The sequence below is a fragment of the Coregonus lavaretus genome (genome assembly GCF_964263955.1).
Source record: "Coregonus lavaretus genome assembly, chromosome: 11".
In the NCBI taxonomy this organism is placed as follows: Eukaryota; Metazoa; Chordata; class Actinopteri; order Salmoniformes; family Salmonidae; genus Coregonus; species Coregonus lavaretus.
In genome coordinates, this window is record NC_139998.1 from 59,350,250 (window position 1) to 59,375,367 (window position 25,118).

Consider the following 25,118-nt stretch of genomic DNA (forward strand, 5'->3'; position numbering starts at 1 on the left):
CCCCAGAGTTAATACACGGTGGAAACACCCTCAGAGTTAATACACGGTGGAAACACCCCAGAGTTAATACACGGTGGAAACACCACGGTGGAAACACCCCAGAGTTAATACACGGTGGAAACACCCCAGAGTTAATACACGGTGGAAACACCCCCAGAGTTAATACACGGTGGAAACACCCCCAGAGTTAATACACGGTGGAAACACCCCAGAGTTAATACACGGTGGAAACACCCCAGAGTTAATACACGGTGGAAACACCCCAGAGTTAATACACGGTGGAAACACCACGGTGGAAACACCCCAGAGTTAATACACGGTGGAAACACCCCAGAGTTAATACACGGTGGAAACACCCCCAGAGTTAATACACGGTGGAAACACCCCCAGAGTTAATACACATTACAATGTGTGTAATTGTCCCACTGAAAAATTAAACTATCCCAGGGTTAGGTATTCAGAAGACCTTGGCAGGTTTTTACGATATTTTTTTAAATTAATATTTATTTTGATCCTGACAAACTCCCCAGTCCCATGATGCTGCCGCCACAATTATGACGCTGCCGCCCCGATACTTGACAATATAAATCAGCTAATAGCAGGAACCTTCTCAGAGACAGAAAACTGATACTATATACTCGTTGTTGGTGTGGGGGGGGGGTACATGGATGGCTTTTGACAATTTATTTGGATTCTTCATGTCTTACTCATTGTTTTAAAAAAGTTTTTCCAAATAAGATGTTAGGTACTATATTTATTGAATATTATATGAATTCTATAAATACAAAAATTGCCAATTTGGGTGCAAGAAATTAGCTTAATTTCTCAGAGATCAAATTATAGTTCAACAAAATAATGTTGCAGGAATGTTAATCTTAGCGGTTTCTAACTACAGAAACTATTTCAGGACAATCTGATATGTGGGTGTCATGGCTTGCTGAAATGACACGGAACGACCCACTAGGCACTGTAACTCACTGTCTGTGCAGTCCTTGAGCAAAGCCTCAGTCATTTGGAAGCGAAGGGAGCTGCCTTGTCCAGGAGGGTTCCCAGCTATATGCAGGCTCTCTGTGGTTCCCTGGCCGTGCACCATGATCATATCCATCACCGTCAGGTTGTTCCTGTATTACAACACAACACACTAGGTCAGCTCATTCCTAAAATACAACATTGAACAACACACTAGGTCAGCTCATTCCTAAAATACAACATTGAACAACACACTCAAGAGTAGAGCTAGCTACTGTGCCATGGGTCTTCCAAGAACATACTCTTCTTGACCTTTTGTGACCTCAAAAAGTCTAATAGTCACTGATTATCAATACATTTCTGACAGTGGACACTAAATCATCATATTAAAAGGAGGCTAGTTGTGAGTGATGAGTAGGGTTGGTGTAGAGCTCTAAATGTGACAGTGTAGGGTTGGTGTAGAGCTCTAAATGTGACAGTGTAGGGTTGGTGTAGAGCTCTAAACATGACAGTGTAGGGTTGGTGTAGAGCTCTAAACGTGACTCAGTGTAGGGTTGGTGTAGAGCTCTAAATGTGACAGTGTAGGGTTGGTGTAGAGCTCTAAACGTGACAGTGTAGGGTTGGTGTAGAGCTCTAAACGTGACTCAGTGTAGGGTTGGTGTAGAGCTCTAAATGTGACAGTGTAGGGTTGGTGTAGAGCTCTAAACGTGACAGTGTAGGGTTGGTGTAGAGCTCTAAACGTGACTCAGTGTAGGGTTGGTGTAGAGCTCTAAACGTGACTCAGTGTAGGGTTGGTGTAGAGCTCTAAACGTGACTCAGTGTAGGGTTGGTGTAGAGCTCTAAACATGACAGTGTAGGGTTGGTGTAGAGCTCTAAACGTGACACAGTGTAGGGTTGGTGTAGAGCTCTAAACGTGACACAGTGTAGGGTTGGTGTAGAGCTATGAACGTGACACAGTGTAGGGTTGGTGTAGAGCTCTAAACGTGACACAGTGTAGGGTTGGTGTAGAGCTATGAACGTGACTCAGTGTAGGGTTGGTGTAGAGCTCTAAATGTGACAGTGTAGGGTTGGTGTAGAGCTCTAAATGTGACAGTGTAGGGTTGGTGTAGAGCTCTAAACGTGACACAGTGTAGGGTTGGTGTAGAGCTCTAAACGTGACACAGTGTAGGGTTGGTGTAGAGCTCTAAACGTGACACAGTGTAGGGTTGGTGTAGAGCTCTAAACATGACAGTGTAGGGTTGGTGTAGAGCTATGAACGTGACACAGTGTAGGGTTGGTGTAGAGCTCTAAACGTGACTCAGTGTAGGGTTGGTGTAGAGCTCTAAACATGACAGTGTAGGGTTGGTGTAGAGCTATGAACGTGACACAGTGTAGGGTTGGTGTAGAGCTCTAAACGTGACACAGTGTAGGGTTGGTGTAGAGCTATGAACGTGACACAGTGTAGGGTTGGTGTAGAGCACTAAACGTTACACAGTGTAGGGTTGGTGTAGAGCTCTAAACATGACAGTGTAGGGTTGGTGTAGAGCTCTAAACGTGACAGTGTAGGGTTGGAGTAGAGCTCTAAATGTGACAGTGTAGGGTTGGTGTAGAGCTCTAAACGTGACACAGTGTAGGGTTGGTGTAGAGCTCTAAATGTGACAGTGTAGGGTTGGTGTAGAGCTCTAAACGTGACACAGTGTAGGGTTGGTGTAGAGCTCTAAACGTGACAGTGTAGGGTTGGTGTAGAGCTCTAAACGTGACAGTGTAGGGTTGGTATAGAGCTCTAAACGTGACAGTGTAGGGTTGGTGTAGAGCTCTAAATGTGACAGTGTAGGGTTGGTGTAGAGCTCTAAATGTGACAGTGTAGGGTTGGTGTAGAGCTCTAAATGTGACAGTGTAGGGTTGGTGTAGAGCTCTAAATGTGACACAGTGTAGGGTTGGTGTAGAGCTCTAAACGTGACTCAGTGTAGGGTTGGTGTAGAGCTCTAAACGTGACTTAGTGAAGGGTTGGTGTAGAGCTCTAAATGTGACAGTGTAGGGTTGGTGTAGAGCTCTAAACGTGACACAGTGTAGGGTTGGTGTAGAGCTCTAAACGTGACACAGTGTAGGGTTGGTGTAGAGCTCTAAACATGACAGTGTAGGGTTGGTGTAGAGCTATGAACGTGACACAGTGTAGGGTTGGTGTAGAGCTCTAAACGTGACACAGTGTAGGGTTGGTGTAGAGCTATGAACGTGACTCAGTGTAGAGTTGGTGTAGAGCTCTAAATGTGACAGTGTAGGGTTGGTGTAGAGCTCTAAATGTGACAGTGTAGGGTTGGTGTAGAGCTCTAAACTTGACACAGTGTAGGGTTGGTGTAGAGCTCTAAACATGACAGTGTAGGGTTGGTGTAGAGCTATGAACGTGACACAGTGTAGGGTTGGTGTAGAGCTCTAAACGTGACTCAGTGTAGGGTTGGTGTAGAGCTCTAAACATGACAGTGTAGGGTTGGTGTAGAGCTATGAACGTGACACAGTGTAGGGTTGGTGTAGAGCTCTAAACGTGACACAGTGTAGGGTTGGTGTAGAGCTATGAACGTGACACAGTGTAGGGTTGGTGTAGAGCACTAAACGTTACACAGTGTAGGGTTGGTGTAGAGCTCTAAACATGACAGTGTAGGGTTGGTGTAGAGCTCTAAACGTGACAGTGTAGGGTTGGTGTAGAGCTCTAAATGTGACAGTGTAGGGTTGGTGTAGAGCTCTAAACGTGACACAGTGTAGGGTTGGTGTAGAGCTCTAAATGTGACAGTGTAGGGTTGGTGTAGAGCTCTAAACGTGACACAGTGTAGGGTTGGTGTAGAGCTCTAAACGTGACACAGTGTAGGGTTGGTGTAGAGCTCTAAACATGACAGTGTAGGGTTGGTGTAGAGCTCTAAATGTGACAGTGTAGGGTTGGTGTAGAGCTCTAAATGTGACACAGTGTAGGGTTGGTGTAGAGCTCTAAATGTGACAGTGTAGGGTTGGTGTAGAGCTCTAAATGTGACACAGTGTAGGGTTGGTGTAGAGCTCTAAATGTGACACAGTGTAGGGTTGGTGTAGAGCTCTAAACGTGCCTCAGTGTAGGGTTGGTGTAGAGCTCTAAACGTGACACAGTGTAGGGTTGGTGTAGAGCTCTAAACGTGACACAGTGTAGGGTTGGTGTAGAGCTCTAAACGTGACAGTGTAGGGTTGGTGTAGAGCTCTAAATGTGACACAGTGTAGGGTTGGTGTAGAGCTCTAAATGTGACAGTGTAGGGTTGGTGTAGAGCTCTAAATGTGACAGTGTAGGGTTGGTGTAGAGCTCTAAACGTGACACAGTGTAGGGTTGGTGTAGAGCTCTAAATGTGACAGTGTAGGGTTGGTGTAGAGCTCTAAATGTGACACAGTGTAGGGTTGGTGTAGAGCTATGAACGTGACACAGTGTAGGGTTGGTGTAGAGCTCTAAATGTGACACAGTGTAGGGTTGGTGTAGAGCTCTAAATGTGACACAGTGTAGAGTTGGTGTAGAGCTATGAACGTGCCTCAGTGTAGGGTTGGTGTAGAGCTCTAAACGTGACACAGTGTAGGGTTGGTGTAGAACTCTAAACGTGACACAGTGTAGGGTTGGTGTAGAGCTCTAAACGTGACAGTTTAGGGTTGGTGTGGAGCTCTAAATGGGACACAGTGTAGGGTTGGTGTAGAGCTCTAAATGGGACACAGTGTAGGGTTGGTGTAGAGATCTAAATGTGACTCAGTGTAGGGTTGGTGTAGAGCTCTAAACATGACAGTGTAGGGTTGGTGTAGAGCTCTAAATGTGACTCAGTGTAGGGTTGGTGTAGAGCTCTAAACGTGACACAGTGTAGGGTTGGTGTAGAGCTCTAAACGTGACACAGTGTAGGGTTGGTGTAGAGCTCTAAACGTGACAGTGTAGGGTTGGTGTAGAGCTCTAAATGTGACACAGTGTAGGGTTGGTGTAGAGCTCTAAATGTGACACAGTGTAGGGTTGGTGTAGAGCTCTAAATGTGACACAGTGTAGGGTTGGTGTAGAACTCTAAACGTGACACAGTGTAGGGTTGGTGTAGAGCTCTAAACGTGACACAGTGTAGGGTTGGTGTAGAGCTCTAAATGTGACAGTGTAGGGTTGGTGTAGAGCTCTAAATGTGACACAGTGTAGGGTTGGTGTAGAGCTATGAACGTGACACAGTGTAGGGTTGGTGTAGAGCTCTAAATGTGACACAGTGTAGGGTTGGTGTAGAGCTCTAAATGTGACACAGTGTAGAGTTGGTGTAGAGCTATGAACGTGCCTCAGTGTAGGGTTGGTGTAGAGCTCTAAACGTGACACAGTGTAGGGTTGGTGTAGAGCTCTAAATGGGACAAAGTGTAGGGTTGGTGTAGAGCTCTAAACGTGACAGTGTAGGGTTGGTGTAGAGCTCTAAATGTGACACAGTGTAGGGTTGGTGTAGAGCTCTAAACATGACAGTGTAGGGTTGGTGTAGAGCTCTAAACGTGACACAGTGTAGGGTTGGTGTAGAGCTCTAAATGTGACACAGTGTAGGGTTGGTGTAGAGATCTAAATGTGACACAGTGTAGGGTTGGTGTAGAGCTCTAAATGTGACACAGTGTAGGGTTGGTGTAGAGATCTAAATGTGACACAGTGTAGGGTTGGTGTAGAGCTCTAAATGTGACACAGTGTAGGGTTGGTGTAGAGATCTAAATGTGACACAGTGTAGGGTTGGTGTAGAGATCTAAATGTGACACAGTGTAGGGTTGGTGTAGAGCTCTAAATGTGACACAGTGTAGGGTTGGTGTAGAGCTCTAAATGTGACACAGTGTAGGGTTGGTGTAGAGATCTAAATGTGACACAGTGTAGGGTTGGTGTAGAGCTCTAAATGTGACACAGTGTAGGGTTGGTGTAGAGCTCTAAATGTGACACAGTGTAGGGTTGGTGTAGAGCTCTAAACTTGACACAGTGTAGGGTTGGTGTAGAGCTCAACAACTACTACACCACCCCCACCAACCCACCTGACTATGAGCAGGGAGGAGACAGAGTGGTTGCTGGCAGGAGTGAACGTCAGGCTGAAGGACTTGACCTCTCCAGGCTGCAGGAGCAGGTTGTAGACAAATGGTCTGGTTGAGCCCTCCACAAACCCTGAGCTTCCCTTCATTACAGATGACTGGAAGAGGACAGAGACACACAGAGCAGTTAGAGGACAGAGACACACAGAGCAGTTAGAGAGGACAGAGACACACAGAGCAGTTAGAGAGGACAGAGACACACAGAGCAGTTAGAGAGGACAGAGACACACAGAGCAGTTAGAGAGGACAGAGACACACAGAGCAGTTAGAGAGGACAGAGACACACAGAGCAGTTAGAGGACAGAGACACACAGAGCAGTTAGAGAGGACAGAAAACACAGAGCAGTTAGAGAGGACAGAGACACACAGAGCAGTTAGAGAGGACAGAGACACACAGAGCAGTTAGAGAGGACAGAGACACACAGAGCAGTTAGAGGACAGAGACACACAGAGCAGTTAGAGAGGACAGAGACACACAGAGCAGTTAGAGAGGACAGAGACACACAGAGCAGTTAGAGGACAGAGACACACAGAGCAGTTAGAGGACAGAGACATACAGAGCAGTTAGAGAGGACAGAGACACACAGAGCAGTTAGAGAGGACAGAGACACACAGAGCAGTTAGAGGACAGAGACACACAGAGCAGTTAGAGAGGACAGAGACACACAGAGCAGTTAGAGAGGACAGAGACACACAGAGCAGTTAGAGGACAGAGACACACAGAGCAGTTAGAGGACAGAGACACACAGAGCAGTTAGAGAGGACAGAGACACACAGAGCAGTTAGAGAGGACAGAGACACACAGAGCAGTTAGAGGACAGAGACACACAGAGCAGTTAGAGAGGACAGAGACACACAGAGCAGTTAGAGAGGACAGAGACACACAGAGCAGTTAGAGAGGACAGAGACACACAGAGCAGTTAGAGAGGACAGAGACACACAGAGCAGTTAGAGAGGACAGAGACACACAGAGCAGTTAGAGAGGACAGAGACACAGAGCAGTTAGAGAGGACAGAGAGACACAGAGCAGTTAGAGAGGACAGAGACACACAGAGCAGTTAGAGAGGACAGAGACACACAGAGCAGTTAGAGAGGACAGAGACACACAGAGCAGTTAGAGAGGACAGAGACACACAGAGCAGTTAGAGAGGACAGAGACACACAGAGCAGTTAGAGAGGACAGAGACACACAGAGCAGTTAGAGGACAGAGACACACAGAGCAGTTAGAGAGGACAGAGACACACAGAGCAGTTAGAGAGGACAGAGACACACAGAGCAGTTAGAGAGGACAGAGACACACAGAGCAGTTAGAGGACAGAGACACACAGAGCAGTTAGAGGACAGAGACACACAGAGCAGTTAGAGGACAGAGACACACAGAGCAGTTAGAGAGGACAGAGACACACAGAGCAGTTAGAGGACAGAGACACACAGAGCAGTTAGAGGACAGAGACACACAGAGCAGTTAGAGGCATAGTGGTAAGACGCCAAACAAACTGCAACCACAAATTCTTACAATTCTTCAATAAATGACTTGTGATTGGCTATGGATGTTGTTTCAGCTAGGTAACACTGCTAGTATCGTCCAACAGGGTCACAGGGAACTCTATTCTGCCCTACTTACTAGATTTGGTTTGACCTGGAATTCCAGTGATTTTGTGTCGATGTTGATGTTGGACAACCTTCCCAGTGGGAACCTGGAAAGAGACAACAGAGTCAGTGAGGCTCATCATTTATTTCCCCCTAAATGTGTCTAGTACACAGCGACAGAAAGGCCTTTGGTTGTGAGAGGTGATGAAACCCATTTGATGGCAGCTGTGGAAAGGTTGGTTTCTATTACACTTAGTGTAGCTACGTGCCACTTCATACCTGGCGGCTAGTTTCCCAGCGAACACAGAGGGGTTCGGGTAGAGAGCCAGAGGAAGGACCTGGACATAGACTGGGACATCTGATGGGTTCTCTAGAACAACCTCCTTCTCCTGTAGGACACACAAGGATGAGAGTTAGAACAGAGAGACACAGAGACAGACACAGAGACAGAGAGAGACGGAGAGAGACACAGAGACGGAGACGGAGACGGAGAGAGACACAGAGACAGAGAGAGAGAGAGACAGAGACAGAGAGAGAGAGACAGAGAGAGAGAGAGAGAGAGAGAGAGAGAGAGAGAGAGAGACAGAGAGAGAGAGAGAGAGAGAGAGACAGAGAGAGAGAGAGAGAGAGAGAGAGACAGAGAGAGAGACAGAGAGAGACAGAGAGAGAGACAGAGAGACAGAGACAGACAGAGAGACAGAGACAGAGAGAGAGAGACAGAGACAGAGAGAGAGAGACACAGAGACAGAGAGAGAGAGACACAGACACAGAGACAGACACAGAGACAGAGACACAGAGACACAGAGACAGAGAGAGAGAGACACAGACACAGAGACAGAGAGAGAGAGACACAGACACAGAGACAGACACAGAGACAGAGAAAGAAACAGAGACAGAGAGAGTCAGTGTAGGGTTGCGAGCATGTATGTTCATTGTGTGTTACAGTATTCAGACCCCTTGACTTTTTCCACATTTAGTTAGGTTACATCCTTATTCTAAAATGGATTCAATTATTATTTTTCCTCATCATTCTACAAACAATACCTCATAATGACAAAGCAAAAACAGGTTTAAAAAAACTGAGGTATCACATTTACATAAGTATTCAGACCCTTTACCCAGTACTTTGTTGAGGCACCTTTGGCAGCGATTACAGCCTCGAGTCTTCTTGGGTATGACGCTACAAGCTTGGCACACCTGTATTTGGGGAGTTTCTCCCATTCTTCTCTGCAGATCCTCTCAAGCTCTGTCAGGTTGGATGGGGAGCGTCGTTGCACAGCTATTTTCAGGTCTCTCCAGAGATGTTCGATCGGGTACAAGTCCAGGCTCTGGCTGGGCCACTGAAGGACATTCAGAGACTTGTCCCGAAGCCACTCCTGAGTTGAGTTGCCTTGGCTGTGTGCTTAGGGTCGTTGTCCTGTTGGAAGGTTAACTTCGCCCCAGTCTGAGGTCCATAGCGCTCCGGAGCAGGTTTTCATCAAGGATCTCTGTACTTTGCTCCGTTCATCTTTCCCTCGATCCTGACTAGTCTCCCAGTCCCTGCCGCTGAAAAACATCCCCACATCATGATGCTGCCACCACCACGCTTCACCGTAGGGATGATGCCATATTTCCTCCAAATGTGACGCTTGGCATTCAGGCCAAATAGTTCAATCTTGGTTTCATCAGACCAGAGAATCTTGTTTCTCATGGTCTGAGAGTCTTTAGGTGCCTTTTGGCAAACTCCAAGTGGGCTGTCATGTGCCTTTTACTGAGGAGTGGCTTCCGTCTGGCCACTCTACCATAAAGGCCTGATTGGTGGAGTGCTGCAGAGATGGTTGTCCTTCTGAAAGGTTCTCCCATCTCCACAGAGGAACTCTGGAGCTCTGTCAAATTGACCATCAGGTTCTTGGTCACCATCCCTGACCAAAGCCCTTCTCCGTTTGGCCAGGCAGCCAGCTCTAGGAAGAGACTTGGTGGTTCCAAACTTCTTCCATTTAAGAATGATGGAGGCCACTGTGTTCTTGGGGACCTTCAATGCTGCAGACCCTTCCCCAGATCTGTGCCTCGACACAATCCTGTCTCGGAGCACTACGGACAATTCCTTCGACCTCATGGCTTGGTTTTTACTCTGACATGCACTGTCAACTGTTGGACCTTATATAGACAGGTGTGTGCCTTTCCAAATTAAGTCCAATCAATTGAATTTACCACAGGTGGACTCCAATCAAGTTGTAGAAACATCTCAAGGATGATCAATGGAAACAGGATGCACCTGAGCTCAATTTCGAGTCTCAAAGCAAAGGGGCTGAATACTTCTGATTTTTATTTAACACATTTTCAAAAATGTCTACAAACCTGTTTTCGCTTTGTCATTATGGGGTATTGTGTGTAGATTGATGAGGAAAAATGTTTATTCAATGAATTTTAGAATAAAGCTGTAATGTAACAAAATGTGGAAAAAGTCAAAGGGTCAGAATACTTTACGAATGCACTGTATATATATATATATATATATATATATATATATATATATATATATATATATATATATATATATACACACACACATACACACACTATACTACTATATACAGTGGGGAGAACAAGTATTTGATACACTGCCGATTTTGCAGGTTTTCCTACTTACAAAGCATGTAGAGGTCTGTAATTTGTATCATAGGTACACTTCAACTGTGAGAGACAGAATCTAAAACAAAAATCATACAATGTGATTTTCTGGATTTTTAAGTAATGAATTTGCATTTTATTGCATGACATAAGTATTTGATCACCTACCAACCAGTAAGAATTCCGGCTCTTACAGACCTGTTAGTTTTTCTTTAAGAAGCCCTCCTGTTCTCCACTCATTACCTGTATTAACTGCACCTGTTTGAACTCGTTACCTGTATAAAAGACACCTGTCCACACACTCAAACAGACTCCAACCTCTCCACAATGGCCAAGACCAGAAAGCTGTGTAAGGACATCAGGGATAAAATTGTAGACCTGCACAAGGCTGGGATGGGCTACAGGACAATAGGCAAGCAGCTTGGTGAGAAGGCAACAACTGTTAGTGCAATTATTAGAAAATGGAAGAAGTTCAAGATGACGGTCAATCACCCTCGGTCTGGGGCTCCATGCAAGATCTCACCTCGTGGGGCATCAATGATCATGAGGAAGGAGAGGTCTCAGCCCAGAACTACACGGCAGGACCTGGTCTATGACCTAAAGAGAGCTGGGACCACAGTCTCAAAGAAAACCATTAGTAACACACTACGCCGTCATGAATTAAAATCCTGCAGCGCACGCAAGGTCCCCCTGCTCAAGCCAGCACATGTCCAGGCCCGTCTGAAGTTTGCCAATGACCATCTGGATGATCCAGAGGAGGAATGGGAGAAGGTCATGTGGTCTGATGAGACAAAAATTGAGCTTTTTGGTCTAAACTCCACTCGCCGTGTTTGGAGGAGGAAGAAGGATGAGTACAACCCCAAGAACACCATCCCAACCGTGAAGCATGGAGGTGGAAACATCATTCTTTGGGGATGCTTTTCTGCAAAGGGGACAGGACGACTGCACCGTATTGAGGGGAGGATGGATGGGGCCATGTATCGCGAGATCTTGGCCAACAACCTCCTTCTCTCAGTAAGAGCATTGAAGATGGGTCGTGGCTGGGTCTTCCAGCATGACAACGACCCGAAACACACAGCCAGGGCAACTAAGGAGTGGCTCCGTAAGAAGCATCTCAAGGTCCTGGAGTGGCCTAGCCAGTCTCCAGACCTGAACCCAATAGAACATCTTTGGAGAGAGCTGAAAGTCCATATTGCCCAGCGACAGCCCCGAAACCTGAAGGATCTGGAGAAGGTCTGTATGGAGGAGTGGGCCAAAATCCCTGCTGCAGTGTGTGCAAACCTGGTCAAGACCTAGAGGAAACATATGATCTCTGTAATTGCAAACAAAGGTTTCTGTACCAAATATTAAGTTCTGCTTTTCTGATGTATCAAATACTTATGTCATGCAATAAAATGCAAATTACTTAAAAATCATACAATGTGATTTTCTGGATTTTTGTTTTAGATTCCGTCTCTCACAGTTGAAGTGTACCTATGATAAAAATTACAGACCTCTACATGCTTTGTAAGTAGGAAAACCTGCAAAATTGGCAGTGTATCAAATACTTGTTCTCCCCACTATATATATATATATATATATATATATATATATATATATATATATATATATATATATATATATATACACACACACTATACTACTATATATATATATATATATATACACACACTCTACTACTACTATATATATATATATATATATATATATATATATATATATATATATATATATACTCTACTCACAGAGGAGCTGTTGGTATTGGTGAGGGGAAACATGATTTGTTGTGAGGCGTTAACCAGCGACGGCCAGGTCTGTTGAGCTGTTATTGTAGCCTGGACGGTCTTCTGTAGATCTGTGTTTACTTCAAACACCGCCTCAACTCTTTATACAAAGACAACATCATGACACACAGGACAACTGTCTGCTAGCTGCACCAACACAGCACTGTGACATTTGATCAAGAGAACACAGAGTTATTTGCATCCTATGGCACCCTATTCCATACAGAGTGCAGTCATTTCATTTGAAGCATATTTTTATCCTTCGCATGTTTGTAAGAATTGGAAAGACATTGGCAACTTTGTATTTGTAGTCAACTTCGTTCTGATGTTTTCACAGAATGAAAGATAAACGTCTTGATTCTATGTACACGGAACAATAATGTAAAACACAACATGCAACAATTTCAAAGATTTTACTGAGTTACAGTTCCTATAAGGAAGTCAGCCAATTAAAATAAATAAATTAGGCCCCAATCTATGGATTTCACATGACTGGGAATACAGATATGCATCTGTTGGTCACATATACTTAAAAAAAAAAAAAAAGATGTCTGGACCCTTCTATAACTTGCCATTTATATCAAAAACAGAGATTTGGTTGTAAAAAAAAGAAAACTTCTCCTTTAAGATGCTTTTGGGAAACCGGGCCCAGGTCAAAAGTAATGCACTATATAGTGAACAGGGTGCCATTTGGGCCTCAGTCAGAGAGATGTCATCAGACTTACTGATGTCCTGAGCGATCTTTCAGCTCTCTCCAGCGGCGGAGCAGTTTCTGGTGGAGGTCAACGTCAGCCTCCCAGATGTCCTCCTGTAAGACCAGGCCGTGGGGGCGAGCCTCCGCTTTAAACACAACAATATATTAACATTCCCTTTGACAATTGACCTACTGATATCAGCTGTAAGGATAGACCTACTGATATCAGCTGTAAGGATATACCTACTGATATCAGCTGTAAGGATAGACCTACTGATATCAGCTGTAAGGATAGACCTACTGATATCAGCTGTACGGATAGACCTACTGATATCAGCTGTAAGGATAGACCTACTGATATCAGCTGTAAGGATAGACCTACTGATATCAGCTGTAAGGACAGACCTACTGATATCAGCTGTAAGGATATACCTACTGATATCAGCTGTAAGGATATACCTACTGATATCAGCTGTAAGGATAGACCTACTGATATCAGCTGTAAGGATAGACCTACTGATATCAGCTGTAAGGATATACCTACTGATATCAGCTGTAAGGATAGACCTACTGATATCAGCTGTAAGGATATACCTACTGATATCAGCTGTAAGGATAGACCTACTGATATCAGCTGTAAGGATAGACTACTGATATCAGCTGTAAGGATATACCTACTGATATCAGCTGTAAGGATATACCTACTGATATCAGCTGTAAGGACAGACCTACTGATATCAGCTGTAAGGATATACCTACTGATATCAGCTGTAAGGATATACCTACTGATATCAGCTGTAAGGATAGACTACTGGATATCAGCTGTAAGGATAGACCTACTGATATCAGCTGTAAGGACAGACCTACTGATATCAGCTGTAAGGATAGACCTACTGATATCAGCTGTAAGGACAGACCTAATGATATCAGCTGTAAGGATAGACCTACTGATATCAGCTGTAAGGATATACCTACTGATATCAGCTGTAAGGATAGACTACTGGATATCAGCTGTAAGGATAGACTACTGGATATCAGCTGTAAGGATAGACCTACTGATATCAGCTGTAAGGATAGACCTACTGATATCAGCTGTAAGGATAGACCTACTGATATCAGCTGTAAGGATAGACCTACTGATATCAGCTGTAAGGATATACTACTGGATATCAGCTGTAAGGATAGACTACTGGATATCAGCTGTAAGGATAGACCTACTGATATCAGCTGTAAGGATAGACTACTGATATCAGCTGTAAGGATAGACTACTGATATCAGCTGTAAGGATAGACTACTGATATCAGCTGTAAGGATAGACCTACTGATATCAGCTGTAAGGATATACCTACTGATATCAGCTGTAAGGATAGACTACTGGATATCAGCTGTAAGGATAGACCTACTGATATCAGCTGTAAGGATAGACCTACTGATATCAGCTGTAAGGATAGACTACTGGATATCAGCTGTAAGGATAGACTACTGGATATCAGCTGTAAGGATAGACCTACTGGATATCAGCTGTAAGGATAGACCTACTGGATATCAGCTGTAAGGATAGACCTACTGGATATCAGCTGTAAGGATAGACCTACTGGATATCAGCTGTAAGGATAGACCTACTGGATATCAGCTGTAAGGATAGACCTACTGATATCAGCTGTAAGGACAGACCTACTGATATCAGCTGTAAGGACAGACCTACTGATATCAGCTGTAAGGACAGACCTACTGATATCAGCTGTAAGGATAGACCTACTGATATCAGCTGTAAGGATAGACCTACTGATATCAGCTGTAAGGACAGACCTACTGATATCAGCTGTAAGGACAGACCTACTGGATATCAGCTGTAAGGATAGACCTACTGATATCAGCTGTAAGGATAGACCTACTGATATCAGCTGTAAGGATAGACCTACTGATATCAGCTGTAAGGATAGACTACTGGATATCAGCTGTAAGGATAGACCTACTGATATCAGCTGTAAGGATAGACCACTGGATATCAGCTGTAAGGATAGACCTACTGATATCAGCTGTAAGGATAGACTACTGATATCAGCTGTAAGGATAGACTACTGATATCAGCTGTAAGGATAGACCTACTGGATATCAGCTGTAAGGATAGACTACTGATATCAGCTGTAAGGATAGACTACTGATATCAGCTGTAAGGATAGACTACTGGATATCAGCTGTAAGGATAGACTACTAGATATCAGCTGTAAGGATAGACCTACTGATATCAGCTGTAAGGATAGACCTACTGATATCAGCTGTAAGGATAGACTACTGATATCAGCTGTAAGGATAGACTACTGATATCAGCTGTAAGGATAGACCTACTGATATCAGCTGTAAGGATAGACTACTGGATATCAGCTGTAAGGATAGACCTACTGGATATCAGCTGTAAGGATAGACCTACTTATATCAGCTGTAAGGATAGACCTACTGGATATCAGCTGTCAGGATAGACCTACTTATATCAGCTGTAAGGATAGACCTACTGGATATCAGCTGTCAGGATAGACCTACTGATATCAGCTGTAAGGACAGACCTACTGATATCAGCTGTAAGGATAGACCTACTGATATCAGCTGTAAGGATAGACTACTGATATCAGCTGTAAGGATAGACTACTGGATATCAGCTGTAAGGATAGACTACTGGATATCAGCTGTAAGGATAGACTACTGATATCAGCTGTAAGGATATACCTACTGATATCAGCTGTAAGGACAGACTACTGATATCAGCTGTAAGGATAGACCTACTGGATATCAGCTGTAAGGATAGACTACTGATATCAGCTGTAAGGATATACCTACTGATATCAGCTGTAAGGATAGACTACTGGATATCAGCTGTAAGGATAGACCTACTGATATCAGCTGTAAGGATATACCTACTGATATCAGCTGTAAGGATAGACTACTGGATATCAGCTGTAAGGATAGACCTACTGATATCAGCTGTAAGGATAGACCTACTGATATCAGCTGTACGGATAGACCTACTGATATCAGCTGTAAGGATATACCTACTGATATCAGCTGTAAGGATAGACTACTGGATATCAGCTGTTAGGATAGACCTACTGATATCAGCTGTAAGGGTAGACCTACTGGATATCAGCTGTAAGGATAGACTACTGATATCAGCTGTAAGGATAGACCTACTGATATCAGCTGTAAGGATAGACCTACTGATATCAGCTGTAAGGATAGACCTACTGATATCAGCTGTAAGGATATACCTACTGATATCAGCTGTAAGGATAGACTACTGGATATCAGCTGTAAGGATAGACTACTGATATCAGCTGTAGGATAGACTACTGGATATCAGCTGTAAGGATAGACTACTGATATCAGCTGTAAGGATAGACTACTGGATATCAGCTGTAAGGATAGACTACTGGATATCAGCTGTAAGGATAGACCTACTGATATCAGCTGTAAGGATAGACTACTGGATATCAGCTGTAAGGATAGACTACTGGATATCAGCTGTAAGGATAGACTACTGATATCAGCTGTAGGATAGACTACTGGATATCAGCTGTAAGGATAGACTACTGGATATCAGCTGTAAGGATAGACTACTGGATATCAGCTGTAAGGATAGACTACTGGATATCAGCTGTAAGGACAGACCTACTGATATCAGCTGTAAGGATAGACTACTGATATCAGCTGTAAGGATAGACTACTGATATCAGCTGTAAGGATAGACTACTGATATCAGCTGTAAGGATAGACCTACTGATATCAGCTGTAAGGATAGACCTACTGGATATCAGCTGTAAGGATAGACCTACTGGATATCAGCTGTAAGGATAGACTACTGATATCAGCTGTAAGGATAGACCTACTGATATCAGCTGTAAGGATAGACCTACTGGATATCAGCTGTAAGGATAGACTACTGATATCAGCTGTAAGGATAGACTACTGATATCAGCTGTAAGGATAGACCTACTGATATCAGCTGTAAGGATAGACCTACTGGATATCAGCTGTAAGGATAGACCTACTGATATCAGCTGTAAGGATAGACTACTGGATATCAGCTGTAAGGATAGACCTACTGATATCAGCTGTAAGGATAGACCTACTGGATATCAGCTGTAAGGATATACCTACTGATATCAGCTGTAAGGATATACCTACTGATATCAGCTGTAAGGATAGACTACTGATATCAGCTGTAAGGATAGACTACTGATATCAGCTGTAAGGATAGACTACTGATATCAGCTGTAAACTGGAGGGGAATGTAGCTGCTGTAGCCATAGAGCACCAACAGGCATTCAAGCAAATAACAGGTAGAACCACATTCATATGAGTTTAATAGTGAATATACAGTATGTACGGTATGTACGGTATGTACGGTATGTACGGTATGTACGGTATGTACGGTATGTACGGTATGTACGGTATGTACGGTATGTACGGTATGTACGGTATGTACAGTATGTACGGTATGTACGGTATGTACGGTATGTACGGTATGTACGGTATGTACAGTATGTACGGTATGTACGGTATGTACGGTATGTACAGTATGTACGGTATGTACGGTATGTACGGTATGTACGGTATGTACGGTATGTACGGTATGTACGGTATGTACGGTATGTACGGCCAGGCCATGGGGTCTAGCCTCAGCTGAAACCACAGCACAATATTGACACAGGGCTCTGTAGGCTGGAGCTGGGCCAATGAACCAACGCAGGGCTCTGTAGGCTGGAGCTGGGGCAATGAACCAACGCAGGGCTATGTAGGCTGGAGCTGGGGCAATGAACCAAAGCAGGGCTCTGTAGGCTGGAGCTGGGGCAATGAACCAACGCAGGGCTCTGTAGGCTGGAGCTGGGCCAATGAACCAAAGCAGGGCTCTGTAGGCTAGAGCTGGGGCAATGAACCAAAGCAGGGCTCTGTAGGCTGGAGCTGGGCCAATGAACCAAAGCAGGGCTCTGTTGGCTGGAGCTGGGCCAATGAACCAACGCAGGGCTCTGTAGGCTAGAGCTGGGGCAATGAACCAAAGCAGGGCTCTGTAGGCTGGAGCTGGGCCAATGAACCAAAGCAGGGCTCTGTAGGCTGGAGCTGGGCCAATGAACCAACGCAGGGCTATGTAGGCTGGAGCTGGGCCAATGAACCAACGCAGGGCTATGTAGGCTGGAGCTGGGGCAATGAACCAACGCAGGGCTCTGTAGGCTGGAGCTGGGGCAATGAACCAAAGCAGGGCTCTGTAGGCTGGAGCTGGGCCAATGAACCAACGCAGGGCTATGTAGGCTGGAGCTGGGGCAATGAACCAACGCAGGGCTCTGTAGGCTGGAGCTGGGGCAATGAACCAAAGCAGGGCTCTGTAGGCTAGAGCTGGGGCAATGAACCAAAGCAGGGCTCTGTAGGCTGGAGCTGGGGCAATGAACCAAAGCAGGGCTCTGTAGGCTGGAGCTGGGGCAATGAACCAAAGCAGGGCTATGTAGGCTAGAGCTGGGGCAATGAACCAACACAGGGCTCTGTAGGCTAGAGCTGGGGCAATGAACCAAAGCAGGGCTATGTAGGCTAGAGCTGGGGCAATGAACCAACACAGGGCTCTGTAGGCTAGAGCTGGGGCAATGAACCAAAGCAGGGCTCTGTAGGCTAGAGCTGGGCCAATGAACCAAAGCAGGGCTCTGTAGGCTGGAGCTGGGGCAATGAACCAAAGCAGGGCTCTGTAGGCTAGAGCTGGGCCAATGAACCAAAGCAGGGCTCTGTAGGCTGGAGCTGGGGCAATGAACCAACACAGGGCTCTGTAGGCTGGAGCTGGGGCAATGAACCAAAGCAGCCTACCATAGTGTCATCATATAGCCTACCATAGTGTCATCATACAGCCTACCATAGTGTCATCATACAGCCTACCATAGTGTCATCATACAGCCTACCATAGTGTCATCATATAGCCTACCATAGTGTCATCATACAGCCTACCATAGTGTCATCATACAGCCTACCATAGTGTCATCATACAGCCTACCATAGTGTCATCATATAGCCTACCATAGTGTCATCATACAGCCTACCATAGTGTCATCATACAGCCTACCATAGTGTCATCATATAGCCTACCATAGTGTCATCATATAGCATAGTGTCATCATATAGCCTACCATAGTGTCATCATATAGCCTACCATAGTGTCATCATATAGCCTACCATAGTGTCATCATACAGCCTACCATAGTGTCATCATATAGCATAGTGTCATCATATAGCCTACCATAGTGTCATCATATAGCCTACCATAGTGTCATCATACAGCCTACCATAGTGTCATCATACAGCCTACCATAGTGTCATCATACAGCCTACCATAGTGTCATCATACAGCCTACCATAGTGTCATCATATAGCCTACCATAGTGTCATCATACAGCCTACCATAGTGTCATCATATAGCCTACCATAGTGTCATCATATAGCCTACCATAGTGTCATCATACAGCCTACCATAGTGTCATCATACAGCCTACCATAGTGTCATCATACAGCCTACCATAGTGTCATCATACAGCCTACCATAGTGTCATCATACAGCCTACCATAGTGTCATCATATAGCCTACCATAGTGTCATCATACAGCCTACCATAGTGTCATCATACAGCCTACCATAGTGTCATAATACAGCCTACCATAGTGTCATCATATAGCCTACCTTAAATTTAGAAATATATTTTTTTTTAATGGTCCGAACAACAATTCATTGGCAGGGCAATTCAAGCAAAGCCTATATGCAGTGATAATGTATTGGGCCTATAGTCTACTGCACAAACCTCATTGCTACAGTACTGTTTTTAAATAGGTTAATGTTGCATAGGATTACGTTTTTTAAGTCACGCACAATAACATTCTGAGTGGTAGATCTCGGCTTGCATTTTGACTCAGAAAAGGTTGGTGACCACTGAGCTAGATGGAGACAGACACGTCGCTGTCCGAGCAGCCAGAACTAATTCCAGCCCTTACCTTATGATACATTAATTCAGTACACCCTCCTCTGTCAACGCAATGTTCTTCATGGCATTTTAATCCAAACTTGCGCCGACTGATCAGTGTCAAGGTACTTTTCAGTGTGTTCCCATAAATCTGAACCCTTACCCAGTACGCAAAATGATGTTTAAGAGACGTATTTTCCAGACGTTGAAGTTAAGTTCATTTTAGGTTCTGAATGAAAAGGTGAAAAGAGGTATTTTCAGGAAGTTGAAAATACATATTTTGTTTTACTGTATTGTAATGTACTGCACTCTGCTGTGCTCTACTGCAGTGGTTCTCAGAAGGGCAGAAAAGCATCTAACGACCCAGTTAGCTGTTCTACAAGTGGTCTAACGCAGTCGGGAAACTGAGTGTTTTCAAGTGCAACTTTAGTAACGACGGTTTTGAGAAACAGCTCTGAAATGTAACAATGCGCCTACAAAAGGTTCTAATGATGAACATAGCCTTTAAGCTCCATATTCATCTGACAGAGGTAATGAACTGCCTATTGATCAGCACAGCACAGCAATAAACGGTTGGGGTTGTACTCATCCTTTCTGGATTTTTGTTTTAGATTCCGTCTCTCACAGTTGAAGTGTACCTACGATAAAAATTACAGACCTCTACATGCTTTGTAAGTAGGAAAACCTGCAAAGTCGGCAGTGTATCAAATACTTGTTCTCCCCACTGTATGAGTGACTGTGTCCAACACAGCACCCACCACTTGGTGTTATGTTGGGCACCTACATAATTTTATGCAATTACATCCATTGCTAAAATAAAGGCTAAAGGAAATACAGGCAGGCAACACGTTACTACAAGACAAAACAGCTCTCTCAATCAAGCATGATGGTCTTGTAGGTAATAAAAGCAAAGCTTGCTTTCATATCATAAAAAAAAAAGCTTTTTCTACTTGAAAATAGTGGAATGGGACTAGTGTGGCGTGTGAAGAATCCGATACTTTAACTTGTATGCAGAACAAATCACATTATTGTGGGATCACCTCCTCTAAGATTTTGAGTCAGGCTGTTTGAGGTGTGAATCCTAAGCAACCTGCAGACATCTGTGTGCTGGAAACCCTTGGTAAAGCATGGGTGGAATAGGCATTGTGGTGTTCATGTGAATTTCCTTTTCGGATTCAGACCAATGCCTACTTCTCACTTAACACATAGTTTTGGGTGTTTAATAACCTATAGCCCAATATTCACAAAGATGTCTGCAGATTCTCTGAAGAGCCTAAAATAAAATCAGATAATTCTGTATCCTATTTTGACAGGTTGCACATCGTAATATCAAATCATGCATTTCCTGAATATGTTAGATGAATAATTCAAAAAAAGTAAGCTCTCTCAGTTGTCGTACTTGGCACTGGAAAAACATTTCTCTAGAGACCTGCAGCTATTGTAAAGTAACTGTCCATAAAAAGAAAAATACATCTTAGTTGTATTTGTTGTTATCGAGCAAAATAGTTAAATCTATCGCGATATGGATTTTTGTCCTTTATGCCAGGTCTAAAACTATGGCTAGCTGTAGCATACTGTAGCTGTAGAATACCAGCTAGAATATTCATGTAGCCATAGAATACCAGCTGGAATATTCATGTAGCCATAGAATACCAGCTGGAATGTTCATGTAGCCATAGAATACCAGCTGGAATATTCATGTAGCCATAGAATACCAGCTGGAATATTCATGTAGCCATAGAATACCAGCTGGAATGTTCATGTAGCCGTAGAATACCAGCTGGAATATTCATGTAGCCGTAGAATACCAGCTGGAATATTCATGTAGCCGTAGAATACCAGCTGGAATATTCATGTAGCCATAGAATACCAGCTGGAATATTCATGTAGCCATAGAATACCAGCTGGAATATTCATGTAGCCATAGAATACCAGCTGGAATATTCATGTAGCCATAGAATACCAGCTGGAATATTCATGTAGCCATAGAATACCAGCTGGAATATTCATGTAGCCATAGAATACCAGCTGGAATGTTCATGTAGCCGTAGAATACCAGCTGGAATATTCATGTAGCCATAGAATACCAGCTGGAATATTCATGTAGCCATAGAATACCAGCTGGAATATTCATGTAGCCATAGAATACCAGCTGGAATGTTCATGTAGCCGTAGAATACCAGCTGGAATATTCATGTAGCCATAGAATACCAGCTGGAATATTCATGTAGCCGTAGAATAACGGCTGGAATATTCATGTAGCCGTAGAATAACGGCTGGAATATTCATGTAGCCGTAGAATAACGGCTGGAATATTCATGTAGCCGTAGAATAACAGCTGGAATATTCATGTAGCCATAGAATAACAGCTGGAATATTCATGTAGCCATAGAACAACAGCTGGCATATTCATGTAGCCGTAGAATACCAGCTGGAATATTCATGTAGCCATAGAATAACAGCTGGAATATTCATGTAGCCATAGAATACCAGCTGGAATGTTCATGTAGCCGTAGAATACCAGCTGGAATATTCATGTAGCCGTAGAATAACGGCTGGAATATTCATGTAGCCGTAGAATAACGGCTGGAATATTCATGTAGCCGTAGAATAACAGCTGGAATATTCATGTAGCCATAAAACAACAGCTGGCATATTCATGTAGCCATTGAATAACTGGCAATCATTCACATTCTTATAGTATACACCTGAACTTGAGAGTTAAGGTTAGAGGATTTTAAGTAGCAGGTTGTGTGAGGATATAACATTTTCTGTGAAAAAAACGAACAAACGATATCATGAGACGGTCCAGGATACTCACATTTCAGGATAAATGGCAACCCCACATAACAGTGGTCACCACACTGCAAACTGGCATCAAAATAAATATTTGCAACCTACAAAAAAAAAATAGGGAAATAAATGATAAGTGATGCCATTAAGCTCTGTGCTGCATAAATGTTCACATTCAGAACAGTGTTATTAAACTAAGGCCTGACGTGGTGACCTGTGTGTGTCTACCTTAGACTGGCGTCTGGGTTCCAGTCCATCCTTGTTAATGCGTAGTCTTTTGTAATAGAACCGAACATCTTCTGTTAGGGAATGAATGCGTTGGAGTCTCACTCTCTGGGTGAAGGAACTCTGGATGCTGAAACTCTGGTGAACTATCTTCCCCTGGCAGCAGGAGAGGAGAGGGCAAACACAGGCACACGTCAGGGCAGGGCGACGCGTGACAGCGACCATAACATAACACTGTTTTCACACCTCACGCGTCGGTCATTTCAAGACAGTGAAGAGCTTCATTGTGAGAATGTTGTGTTGCCTGTTGGAACGTCAGCAATCTGATCTTGTGCCTGTTGTTAATATAGAATAGACTACTGCAACAAAGAATGGTGAGGGGCCTCAATATAGTCCATGTCATAAGGGATCATAATACACAGTAACAGGAGTGAAATGTTGCAATATGAAATCCAGGCATCAAGGCATACCAGGACACCTAAATCACCCATATAGTTGGGCTGATATTTTTAAAGAATAATTTAGCAATTTCTGATCCGAGATATCGGGAGTCAGAGATTATGGGAATAAGAATCATGAGTTAGGGTTAAAGGTAGGATGATGGTTTAACAGGGGGTTAAAGGTAGGATGATGGTTTAACAGAGGGTTAGAGGTAGGATGATGGTTTAACAAGAGGGTAGAGGTAGGATGATGGTTTAACAGGGGGTTAGAGGTAGGATGATGGTTTAACAGAGGGTTAGAGGTAGGATGATGGTTTAACAGAGTGTAGAGGTAGGATGATGGTTTAACAGGGGGTTAGAGGTAGGATGATGGTTTAACAGAGGGTTAGAGGTAGGATGATGGTTTAACAAGAGGGTAGAGTTGGATGATGGTTTAACAAGAGGGTAGAGGTAGGATGATGGTTTAACAGAGGGTTAGAGGTAGGATGATGGTTTAACAGAGGGTTAGAGGTAGGATGATGGTTTAGCAGAGGGGTAGAGGTAGGATGATGGTTTAGCAGAGGGGTAGAGGTAGGATGATGGTTTAACAGAGGGTTAGAGGTAGGATGATGGTTTAATAGGGGGTTAGAGGTAGGATGATGGTTTAACAGGGGGTTAGAGGTAGGATGATGGTTTAACAGGGGGTTAGAGGTAGGATGATGGTTTAACAGAGGGTTAGAGGTAGGATGATGGTTTAACAGAGGGTTAGAGGTAGGATGATGGTTTAACAGTGGGTTAGAGGTAGGATGATGGTTTAACAGAGGGTTAGAGGTAGGATGATGGTTTAACAGAGGGTTAGAGGTAGGATGATGGTTTAACAGAGGGTTAGAGGTAGGATGATGGTTTAACAGAGGGTTAGAGGTAGGATGATGGTTTAACAAGAGGGTAGAGGTAGGATGATGGTTTAACAGAGGGTTAGAGGTAGGATGATGGTTTAACAGTGGGTTAGAGGTAGGATGATGGTTTAACAGAGGGTTAGAGGTAGGATGATGGTTTAACAGAGGGTTAGAGGTAGGATGATGGTTTAACAGAGGGTTAGAGGTAGGATGATGGTTTAACAAGAGGGTAGAGGTAGGATGATGGTTTAATAGGGGGTTAGAGGTAGTATGATGGTTTAACAAGAGGGTAGAGGTAGGATGATGGTTTAACAGAGGGGTTAGAGGTAGGATGATGGTTTAACAAGAGGGTTAGAGGTAGGATGATGGTTTAACAGGGGGTTAGAGGTAGGATGATGGTTTAACAGAGGGTTAGAGGTAGGATGATGGTTTAACAGAGGGTTAGAGGTAGGATGATGGTTTAGCAGAGGGGTAGAGGTAGGATGATGGTTTAACAGAGGGTTAGAGGTAGGATGATGGTTTAACAGGGGGTTAGGGTTAGAGGTAGGATGATGGTTTAACAAGAGGGTAGAGGTAGGATGATGGTTTAACAGGGGGTTAGGGTTAGAGGTAGGATGATGGTTTAACAAGAGGGTAGAGGTAGGATGATGGTTTAACAGAGGGGTTAGAGGTAGGATGATGGTTTAACAAGAGGGTTAGAGGTAGGATGATGGTTTAACAGGGGGTTAGAGGTAGGATGATGGTTTAACAGAGGGTTAGAGGTAGGATGATGGTTTAACAGAGGGTTAGAGGTAGGATGATGGTTTAGCAGAGGGGTAGAGGTAGGATGATGGTTTAACAGAGGGTTAGAGGTAGGTTGATGGTTTAACAGGGGGTTAGGGTTAGAGGTAGGATGATGGTTTAACAAGAGGGTAGAGGTAGGATGATGGTTTAACAGAGGGTTAGAGGTAGGATGATGGTTTAGCAGAGGGGTAGAGGTAGGATGATGGTTTAACAGAGGGTTAGAGGTAGGATGATGGTTTAGCAGAGGGTTAGAGGTAGGATGATGGTTTAACAGAGGGTTAGAGGTAGGATGATGGTTTAACAGAGGGTTAGAGGTAGGATG

At 44.0% G+C, this 25,118-nt stretch overlaps 1 protein-coding gene across 1 annotated transcript in view; it reads right to left on the minus strand.

Annotated features, from left to right (window-relative positions):
- The window catches only part of tmem131 (transmembrane protein 131), a 153,290-nt gene that overhangs the window by 38,818 nt on the left and 89,354 nt on the right, over window positions 1-25,118 (minus strand). Inside the window, exons 18-25 of the mRNA XM_084172016.1 lie at window positions 22,702-22,854; window positions 22,502-22,577; window positions 12,729-12,843; window positions 11,965-12,103; window positions 7,889-7,998; window positions 7,644-7,716; window positions 5,965-6,116; window positions 979-1,121 (exon numbers count right to left, since the gene is read on the minus strand). Coding sequence (XP_084028142.1) covers window positions 979-1,121; window positions 5,965-6,116; window positions 7,644-7,716; window positions 7,889-7,998; window positions 11,965-12,103; window positions 12,729-12,843; window positions 22,502-22,577; window positions 22,702-22,854 — 961 coding nt within the window. The remainder of the gene's footprint in view (window positions 1-978; window positions 1,122-5,964; window positions 6,117-7,643; window positions 7,717-7,888; window positions 7,999-11,964; window positions 12,104-12,728; window positions 12,844-22,501; window positions 22,578-22,701; window positions 22,855-25,118) is intronic.